The sequence below is a fragment of the Papaver somniferum genome, chromosome 9 (assembly GCF_003573695.1).
Source record: "Papaver somniferum cultivar HN1 chromosome 9, ASM357369v1, whole genome shotgun sequence".
Taxonomy (NCBI): Eukaryota; Viridiplantae; Streptophyta; class Magnoliopsida; order Ranunculales; family Papaveraceae; genus Papaver; species Papaver somniferum.
Window position 1 is genome coordinate 133342953 of NC_039366.1, and position 10992 is coordinate 133353944.

General features: G+C 37.4%; 1 protein-coding gene across 1 annotated transcript; it reads right to left on the reverse strand.

The window, feature by feature from the left end:
- Window positions 1-309: 309 nt before the first annotated feature.
- On the reverse strand, window positions 310-8348 carry LOC113309711 (replication factor C subunit 1-like). Its single transcript, XM_026558219.1, has 23 exons — window positions 8236-8348; window positions 8038-8141; window positions 7810-7938; window positions 7090-7620; window positions 6902-6969; window positions 6604-6679; window positions 6466-6527; window positions 6239-6381; window positions 5947-6113; window positions 5613-5801; window positions 5367-5488; window positions 5075-5282; window positions 4851-4907; window positions 4523-4692; window positions 3914-4004; window positions 3359-3540; window positions 3219-3258; window positions 2519-2643; window positions 2037-2109; window positions 1859-1951; window positions 1517-1766; window positions 902-961; window positions 310-807 (listed from the first exon to the last, which is right to left on the reverse strand). The coding sequence occupies exons 2-23, from the start codon at window positions 8038-8040 to the stop codon at window positions 644-646; spliced, it is 3003 nt and encodes a 1000-aa protein (XP_026414004.1). The 5' UTR covers window positions 8041-8141; window positions 8236-8348; the 3' UTR covers window positions 310-643.
- Window positions 8349-10992: the final 2644 nt, after the last annotated feature.

Here is a 10992-nt window from a genome sequence, read left to right on the forward strand (position 1 = left end):
GCTAATAATATAATAATAGCTGGACATAGCTTAGCTAAAAGACAAACAAATAGGACTTGAGAATATCACCGTGCATTACAGTTTTACTTACTTGTAGCTTACAATATCACCGTGCTTGTACTAATTATCGTTCATTCAGGTTTTAGTCAAAACATAAATGAATATAGGAAAAGGATCAAAAAAATTTCCAAATATTCGGCTCCTCGTTATGTTTTACGCATATTTCTTAGCATTGCTGCACATCCGTGATTATGGTCTCAAATCCATTTGAAACCCAACAATGACAATCGAATTGCCTAACAAGAAACATGGCCGCAAAACTTCCAACTTGATGCAGAAAATCATGAACTAAAGAACAATTCGACATGGAAAGTGTGCAATGAATGGCCTGCCTGTATGAGGCTCCATTACGAAAAACCAAAAGAACTGAAAAAGGCCATATTTATAGAGCAGGATCTAGTTCCAACTTACACCGCTAAACAAAAACTAAACGCAAAAGGAAATTTTAAAGGAAGAGGGAGGCAGCACCGAGTTGCAAGCCTTTACAGCTATCTCCGGAAAAAACAAAACTTGGCGGCAGCGATGAAATGCTACACAGACCAATAAGCTTTTCATCTCTTTCTCATCTCATCTCTTTCTCATCTCATCTCTTTCTCTTGGACGCAGAAGCAGCTGCAGCACTACCACCAGCATTACGACTACCTTTCTTTGCAGATGCAGAAGCAGATGCTGCTTTTGATTTGCTAGCAGGAGCTTTCTTTCCACTTGACTTACCAGTGTTCTTTAAATCAAGCTGTACTTGGATTCCTGATAAGTTGTCGAATTTAAAATTTAATTAAGACAAACTTAAAACAGGATGTAATATCGAGAAAAAAATACGCTTCTACTCGAATTTGCCCACCTTTCTTGCTATTACTTTGGAGATCCAGCTGCAGCTTTTTCTCACCATTATCAGGTCCATCTGAAAAAAGTACACAACATATCAGCCTTGTGGAGAAGTACACGACATATCACCCTTGCCATTAATAACAAAAGGTCCACCTGTAGTATTCCTCACCATGCAGGAGGTAGTCAGTAAAGACTCAAACATAGATATTAACAGGATGTCCAATCGGCCTGACCTTGTCCCAATATCTATCCTATATTATATAAAGGTAACTATCTTTTGAGACAGGGAATCCTAGCATTCATTTTACCCTCTTTTTATAGATATTTGAACATGATTAAACTAGGGCAGTGTCAATAGTATAATCTTATAAGAAGAGCCAAATCTCCATGGTATGATATGCACTTTGTGGGTGCACATGACCCAGTGGCGAATGAAACAAAAAGACTGTTGACCTGTCGAGAAATATAAATAAGTCAGTATTTAGGATGATCAAAAGTGCCCTTCAACGCCATTAAAGGAAGATAAGGTCTCAGAGTTTACTGTTTCCAACCTGGTGGAAACCTCTTTACTTGTCATTTTACTATTGCCAAAGGTCTTGGATCAACAGCTAGAAACGAGCTATCTTACCTGTGTCTTCAGTATCTGAAGCATTTTCTTCTTCACTTTCTGCTAGTGTGTCACCATTCTCTTCTGTCAGACCACCACTATCAACTGGCTCCAACATCGCTGCAATACGTTTCTTTGGAGCCTTCTTAAATCCTGGAAGCGTAATTAAATCGGCTGATCGTATAACACGCGAGCTGCTTCCTTGCTTATATGCCTTTGTCAGTGCACCTTTAACAGCTGGCGGTATTCCCTCGAGTGGATTTGGGTGCTTCTGTTACATATAACACAATCATGAAATAGTTAGGGCATTTGACACGAGAATATATATGATGAACCATACCACACAAGGATCTGTAGAGGCACCTTGAATTGTGATAACTCCATGATTGAGTCATAGTCCTCCTGACTTATTGAGTAAGCATCCATGAATTCCACAACCTTCTGAACTGCTTCATCCTGACAACAAAGTGCAAACACATAAGCAAATCTGCTTATCCCGGCTTTTCAGCCATTATAATGTATGAGATAGTGAGGCATCTACCTTATCCAGCGATCTAAGAGGATCAGTTAAGTGTATCCGAATAAGAGGGAAGTAATCTACTCGTAAGGTTTCCCTGCAACATTTTACAGAGTAGAAATTAGGTAACTGGCAAGGATAAGGAATACAAAGAAGAATCAATCAACTTAGTTTCATCCCCAGAACTGATTTCTTTTTCACCGCAGTTAACCATCTTGTGATTCTTATCTAAAGAAATTAGGTGTTGGCCACCCAAGCTCCTGCATATGAGCATTCAAGTTTGACCGACTCAACTAAGGGGCAACAGGAAACAACATCAAGTTCAAATCTTATCTTTGGCAACTAATTAATTAAATTCCAAAAAATTCTGAAGAAGGCCAAATGCTGGTTAATTAAATATGAATCTTGGAATTTAACAAATGCAAGGGTTCGGCAAGTTGTTTGATAACAAACAAAGATAACCAAAATCGATGAAATATTGAAAGATTGTCTGCTGAATACTAAACCTGTGTGAAATGGATTCTCGAGAAGCAAGAAGATGAAGATGCACATCCTCCAAAAGCCTCATATTCTTTCCCATTGTCGAGTTTTTCCCCAGCCACCCTCCAAATCTATTGAAATTGCGCTCCCCCTACCAAATATGTTTCTAAGCATCAATGATACATAAATACGCATATAGAGTGTAACAACTTCTGCTTGCATATATAACATAGAAATATTTGGATTCAGAATATTTTCATCCATGAATTCAGAACCAAATCCAAGTTTCCTTGGACGAACAACAAATCTTCTGATGAAGCGAAGCCATTAGAAGCAGAAGTGTTTGTATGTATCAAGAGGACTTGTTAAATCATTAATTCCTCCCTCAAGGATGTACTGAGATGTTCTAATCCCCATTTGGAAACATTTCCTAAGAATAACTACAAACATCACGCCTATTTGGAATCCAAACCGAGGATCATAGCCTTGCTGCAAGCCAAAAGATCAGATTTCTTCTACTTCTCTCTCCCAACCAGCCCATTTACGTATAGAATGCACTTTTTAGGTTCCATATTATATGACAGGAAGGAAGGTTCGGCAGACGTTGTAGGTGAATGCCTCCAATAATTCATTACGCTACCATCTCGAAGATGGCTTTATCAAGTTTAAGAGCAGGCAAAGTACCACTAAGCAGTCTTTAAATTTGTAACACGGGAGACGCAATACCTGTTCAAAGGTCTCCCTTCGCCCATGCAGCAAAGCAGCACTGAAAAACACAAAAAAGAGTTAATGGCCGCTCTATATAAGGTGAATAAAAACCGCACCAGGTAATCACTATTCTCGGTTGCAGAATTGAGGCAACTTACGGTATTATACTTGACACAAGGGAACTAGTTTGAAAGAGCTGCCACTGTTGGTATCTCCGAATCTGTACATTAACAATGTCTCCACTTCCAATAGATTCTGCCGCACGCGCAATCATGTTCATTCTCTTAATTCCATTCTCATCCTTACCAACAGCACTTGGTCGAAAATTAAGGTAGTTTTCCTGATAATAAAAAAGCACTAAGATATCCTTGCAGTAAAATAAGCCAGAGACATAAATCCATTCAAATATATCAAAGCATTACAGTAACTCTTGGAAATATCAGTGTGAAACAGTTTAATTAAATTAAGAACAATTCCAGTAAGATAGCCTCGCTGAGATTGGACTATCATACTCGGTAAAACCAGGCACACTTCCTAAGGTTCAAAACTACACGCAGAATTTTTAAGATATGAGATGCCCTACACCGCAGTTATGAAGCCAAGTGCAGCAACATATACTAACAACTAATCTTTATAGTCGAAACTAAATCTCACATGTAGCAAGCCAAAGGTGAAAATTAGTTGAAACTGTGCAAATAAACACAAAAGAAAACCTGTATTAGAAGAGGAACAAGGTCAGCGTCGCTCATGCACAAGTCAACCCTCTCATCCATTCTCAATTTTCCACCATTAAAATCAAACAGCCTGCATGCCAAATGCAAAATGTCAGCACGGCCATAAAATATCAGATAGATCCACTAATCTATAAACACAGCTTCAGTATTTATGCAGCTTGCCATATGCAAAAAAAAAGCAGCCGAAGTGTAACATCAATAATCATATGGATAGTAGCAACCAAAGTGTAAAACCGAATTACAGTGTAAACAATAGAAGCCCTCCTAATACATTACATGCTTACACTTGAAGTAATTCCTAACAGAAGAATGCCTTTCCTTACTGATCCTTAAAGAGAAAATGAGGAAGTCAGTTGAACTGGGTCTTTTATAGAAGGCTTTCACGTTGCAACTTGACTTGTGAGACTATTCTAAAACAAATACAAGACGAACATGGAGAAACTTGTTCGCTACCAATGTAAAAACCTGGAAAGCTATAATCTAAAGTAACATAACGAAAACAAAAAGCGAATAGTACAACAGTGAAACACCAATGAAACGGTATACCATTACCGAAGGGATAGAAAGAACGTAGAAACTAAGACATACTTGTCAACAGCAGTAAACGGCGAAATATCCTCATCCTTCGCACTACTAAGAAGGCGTCGCCGCACATCATCATATTGGATAACAGACATTGAGAGGCTCATGTACTGCAACTGATTAAGTGCCATACGCATATCTCCATTAACTCTATCCGCAAGTTCCTCAAGAGCCATCTATTTATGTAAAAAATATGTCAGTGGAATTGATGATTATTCTTTAGTTTGATAAAAGTAAATACAGATTATACAGAAATCATATTGCTGCGAGATCTGCTGGATATAATTTCAGAAAACGCAGATATTCTGACAAGCAAGTTTAGTTACATATGTACCTCATTATCAATCTTGATGCCTTCTGTAGTTGCAACTTGCATTAACCTCTTTGCCATCTATCATTCATTTGAAATAATGTCACTGTCAGCATATTCACATAGATTTAAATATTATAGTGGTAACGTAAAATAGATTCTATCACGCCATCAAGGGTTGCAGAGACGATTTTAGGAAAATTAATGAACAGATGATTTAGGTAAGATTTATCCAGGGTGGTTAAGACCTGTAGTTTTGTTGGTTTTCTGTAGTTGAGAAGCAAACAGTAGTTGAGAAGACTTTTCAGTTTCTGACTATGACGGTCATTGCAAATACAGATGATCGGGATTTTGGAAATTTTGATGCTGGCAATAAGGTCAGCCACCCCACCCCTATCTCCGGAGGACATGCCATCAACTTCATCCATAATCAACACAGTCTTTTGATGTTTTGACCTGCGAGATCAATTTTAAAGATTAAATCTTTTTTTCCCCAAGTAAGCGCACAAGGGGAATTGGTATTTACAGAAAAAGACCAACCGTTCCATCTTAACACTCAAAGATTCATTGCTGACAAGTTCTTTTATAGAGTTTGCCATGCTTCCACCAATTCCTTTAAGAATTTTCGAGTCAGCTTTTCCCCGGCTGTCACTAGCATTGACCTAAAATCCAGAAACAGGGTACAGAATTGCTAAGTCAAAAGTGGGAGCATTAGAAATGAACTCCACATGCGAGCGTTGGACAAGATAATGTTTTTCAATGGAGGATTAATCACGAATTCAGAACCTCTATGCCCTGGAAGCCAAGCATCTGGCTAACCAGTTTTGCTGATGTACTCTTTCCAATGCCAGGTGATCCACTTATCAAAACAGCTTTTTTAGCTCCATTGTCATTCTGTTTTTTTCCCTTTCCCTGCTGCTTAGTATGTAGAAAGTGATCATTCCAATGGGACAACCACTCGTGAAGCTGCTTAACCTACATATGACAAAAAATGGGGAGAACTGTTAGGAATTATTCCTCGTCCAACGAGGAAAATGTGTGCATGCCAAACAAAAGAATGAAGAAGCGAAAAAAAATAAAAATAAAAATAATGTCCATGAACCGATAATTAGATACATACAAGTGTCTGGTTGCCCAAGATATCATTGGGAGTCTTCGGTTTGTATTTTTCTGGCCATGTTAATGAGGAACCACCCGCAACTTGGGTTTTACGTTTAGCAGGAGAAACGCCTTGAGCCGAACCTTTTGGGGGGGTTTTCTTTTCAACAGAGGGCGAGACTTCGTTACCTAGAGCAACCCAGTCAATAAGGACAAAAACAACTTAACGTCAAGTACCTTACAGTCGCCAGGTTAAAGTAGTGAATTGAACTGACAGATAGTATGACCAAATAAGCAACCAGCACTGGTTATACCTTTTACTACTTTCAGAGGACTTCCTTTTGGTTGCAAGGTGGCACCCTTGCCTAAATTGTTTTTTAATTCTTCTGGGGGTGCTTTCGTGGGTTTTGATTTGCGAATGAGGTCGAACAACCCATCTTCAGTTAAAAATGCAGTGCTGCAAATAAGAACAGAATTAGAAAGAAGACAAAGCAAATGAAACCAACATTTAAATAACAAAAGAGAAGAGGAAGCAACAAACCCCAGTTCTTTAGCTTTTTCTGATTTTCGTCCCCCAATATCTTCATCAGCAAGAAGATAATTCTGCAGATGGACAATAAAAATCAGAATTTGAAAAATTGGTGAAACCTAGAGTAGGAAAGACATCTGTAAAACTGACCGTTTTTTTACTGACAGACCCAGTAACTCGACCTCCATGGCGCTTAATCAAGTCTTCTGCTTCCTCCCGTTCCAAACTAGAAGAAAATAAGAAAATCCGAAGAAAATTGTAATCCTCTGAAATTAAATTGCTAAATGACACGGGGTTACCAAGCATAAACTGTAACCAAAGGCTAGAACAAAAAGAAGACAGAAAAGGACAACAAACAAAGAAAGGGACTATTTGGTTTTCAAATATTTCTAAATTATAGTCCTAAAAACAGCAATTTTTTAGCAATTTTGAGCTGCTGCGCGAGTACCTGTCAAGGGTGCCACTAATAACAAAAGTTTTACCAAGTAAACAATTAGGCGCACCCTCTGGGACTTCCTGAAACAAACACAAGACGAATGCTTCAGTATAAAGATTAAAGAATAATTGTCAATTCAAGGAACAGATCCAGCTAGCAGCATTAAATTGTCATTTCATCAGTTCCTTTGAAGTACTAACCTTTTCTCCTTTGTGGGGAGGGTCTTTCCTTTCACCAAAATTCATGAACCCACCTCTTCCACCACCACCTCTCCCTCTCCCTCTTCCACCACCAGGGGCTGCTGCTGAACTTCTTCCACCACTACCTCTTCCAGCTGGTTTGCGAGGAGTACCACCCACTTCATCATCATCATCATCGTCCTCATCTATTTCAACAGATTTCTTTACTCCTTTACGAGGGGTACTCTTCAATTTTTTGGCAGGACTAGGCTCAAAGTCATCATCATCATCTTCATTATCATCTTCTTCTTTAGCCTTGAGAAGCTTCTTCACAGGTGGAGGTTTAGAACCACTATCTTTTTCTTCTTTAGCCTTGTGAAGCTTCTTCACAGGTGGAGGCTTTAAATCTTCGTCTAATGCCTTAGAACTTTCTTGGGGTTTTCTTTTAGCTACTGTTTTCTCAGCCTGCTGTTCATCTTTAGACTTATCTGGCTTAGTAGCAAAGTATCTACTAGTTTTCTTCCTTCCTGAGCTCTCTTGCCCTCCATTCGTCTATTCAATCATGCAAAACCAATTCAGAAAATGAAACATATCAATCTTATTAACAAGAAAAGTATACTAACACATTACGCATTGTTATTATTCTTCCTCATGAAAATCAGGAAACCAAATTCTTGTACCACACTTCCTTTCCACACTAGTAAAAAGAAAACAAAAACTAACTATATACTAATGTCTTACAGATTTTTCTGCGTGTGGGATAATCGCAGCCGGTTTAACAGGAGGTGAATCTGCAGCAGGGGGTTTAGCAGCAGGGGTTGTTGCATCATTCTTGGTATGTGCTTTCATGAACCATTTCCTGATATCCCCCTACAACGCAATAAAAAATTTAAAACCATAAGCTATATAAGTAACTAATTCATAATATTTATTTATTCCCAAGAAACAAACCCAGAAACCCTAACTCACCATGTCAAATATGCAACCACTGTTTGTCAAATTTTCAACTTTTCTGAAAACCCTAATTCAGAAATTTCATCAAGAACCACATGCACAAATCCCTCGATCAATATCTGCAGATTACTCCGTTAAATCAGAAAAACGAAATGTGGGCAATAGATATTGATTGCATGCAGAAAATCAGAGATAATGGAAATAGAGACTAACCAGGTATCGATGAGTTTCTGAGAAGTTTTTCTTCTACTTAGACGACTCAAGTAACCAAGAGTTCCTTCCTCTGTACAACCGAAGGATATCTTTTTTCTTTCGGGAAAAACAGAACCCAAAATAAACTTTTAATTAGACCGAGTCACTGAGTCGTCTATTTATTTTATTTTTTCACAACAACAGTAAAAATATAAGGATAAACCTATTGGGAACTATTTTATTTTATAGGGGCTCTCGTAGTTTCAATTTGGATTAACCATGTTTTACCCTAGAAAATAAACTTGTTAGACTAGAACACAAGGGACAAAAAAATAAAAAAAAAATCTACCATTGTGATATCAATATCCCAAACTCCCTAACTCATCTCTCACTGGATGTTGAGAGTTGCGCTTACTGTGTCTCCCATTTAGAGACAAATGGCAGCTTCCGAAAGGTTTAAAAAATGTTTATACTCTTTACAACTTGTATCCATTGTGTTTTTATATAATCATTTTTTTTTTATGGAAAAGTTAGCAATAGTATTAAGCAAGCAATATTACACAACTAGTAAGTAATTTTTTGCTTATTGAGATTTCTGATTCAAATGTATCGATATGTTTTGGAGATTTTAGATTCTTGCTTCTTTTACCATGGATTCTGCTGATATATTATGTTTCCTATTAGTATATTGAACCGGAGCTTATGAAAGATTTTCAAGAGTGGTTTTCGCCTCTTCGATGGTGTTCTCCGCTTTCCACTTAATTTTGATTTGTTTCTTCTTTTTTCTCAACCGAGTAAAAATATACGAAAATTCTTAATGAACCATGTTTTTGGACAACCCAAAAACCGTCCACATACAGGTGGGTCCCAAAAACTTGCACCTCCTGAAAATCCCAGAAGCATGGGCTCTGTTTGTTGTGTTTGTACGGTTTTTACCTTGTCTTCATCTAGAACCATTGAAAAATATAAGGATAAACCTATTGGGAATTATTTTATTTTACAGGGGCTCTAGTGTATTACTCCTTAGTTTCAAAAATTAACCATGTTTTATCCTAGAAAATACACCAAGGCACAAAAAAAAAAAATCTACCATTGTGATATCAATATCCCAAACTCCCTAACTCATTTCTCACTCCATATTGAGAGTTGTGTTTACCTTGTCTCCCATCTAGAGGTAAACAACAGCTTCTGAAAGATTTAAAAATTGTTTACACTTTCACATCTCGTGTCCATTGTACTTTTATAAAATCAATTCCATTTTTTTTTGTTTTTTTGGATGGAAAAGTTAGCAATTTTAATCAAGCAATATAACACAACAAGTAAGCAATTTCTTGGTTATTGAAATTTTTGATTCAAACGTGCCGACATGTGTTGGAGATTTTGGATTCTTGCTTCTTTTACCATGGATTCTGCTGATGTATTATATTTCCTATTGGTATACTGAACCCGAGCTTATGAAAGATTTTCAAGAGCGGTTTTCGCCTCTTCGATGGTGTTCTCCGCTTTCCACTTAATTTCATTTTTTTCATTGTGATTATATCCTCTAGTTGTTTGCAATTTGTAACTATTGACACTCTAGATAAAAATATTATTTGTTAGGTATTTGCCTGCATTGAGTAAGGTTTTTGCTTCTGCATCAAGCGTCGATGTTGCTCTGTCCAAACCTACCCGCTGAGTGCATAAAAGATTCTTGGTCCGCCGAAAAAAGAATGAATGCATAATCGATAGAAAAATCTTTTTCTTTGTAAGAAATGTCTATGAAAATTATCCAAACTGATTTTATTGAAGACCATGATGAACTACTAGGAATTCATAAGTTTTGCTTGGAAACCGGGATTTGTTCATTAAGTGGTATGGATTGTAAGATTCCTATTCTAACTAATAAAGCCTATCAGGTCTGGGGTAAGTTTATCAAAAATTGGTGGGAACCTATACTCGATACAAACCAAATTGTGGTTGTTATTATACTCAGGATATCCAGATTCTCATTAGATGAGATCTAATCTTTGGCCCAATTGTTGATAAAGTTTAACTGAAAAGAACATTGATATAAGAGATGTTGTTCAATTTTCTAAGCTTGTGAATTATACATTGGACACTCGGGAGAAATATTTGGTATATAAGTTGCAAATTGATTCAAGGTAGGGAGAGTTTTTTGCACTAGTTTCCACAAGAAAAGTTTGATTCTCTGAATGACCAACAACTTCCAAATCTTTTTTACGGGATATTTATGTCCTCTTCTTCTTCTCGTCCTTAAACTCAATTCGATCTCTGAATCCATATTAAAGGTAGCGCTCACCATTCTTTATATTGGGGTCGGCTAAACTCTTAGTCCTGATTGCTTGAGATTCGATTTCATATTCTTACACCACATTTACAATAACAACAACAAAAAAAAGGAAATCTGAACCGTCAAATTTGATACTTGTATTTTTGGCGAATTTAGACAAATTATATCTATTTATTCACTGTAAGAGACAAGTGTATTTTTCTCGTTGGATGGACATCTGCATTTTGGACACATACAGGACAGTCCAGGTTGAACTAGAGATGCACAAGAATCGACCCATCAAACTGAACCTGCCCACACCCGTTGAAACCGTGGGTTTTTAAACCGAACCCGTCCGTAGCGGCTTGGTATACGATTATAAATCTAGATCCCGATATAGATGGTTCGGTTTATGGTTTGATGTTAAAACCGGCCGAACCCTCCCATAGTAAAACGATAGTTACAGTCGTTGATGAAAATTAATCCTATCCCTCCAATTTTTCATATGC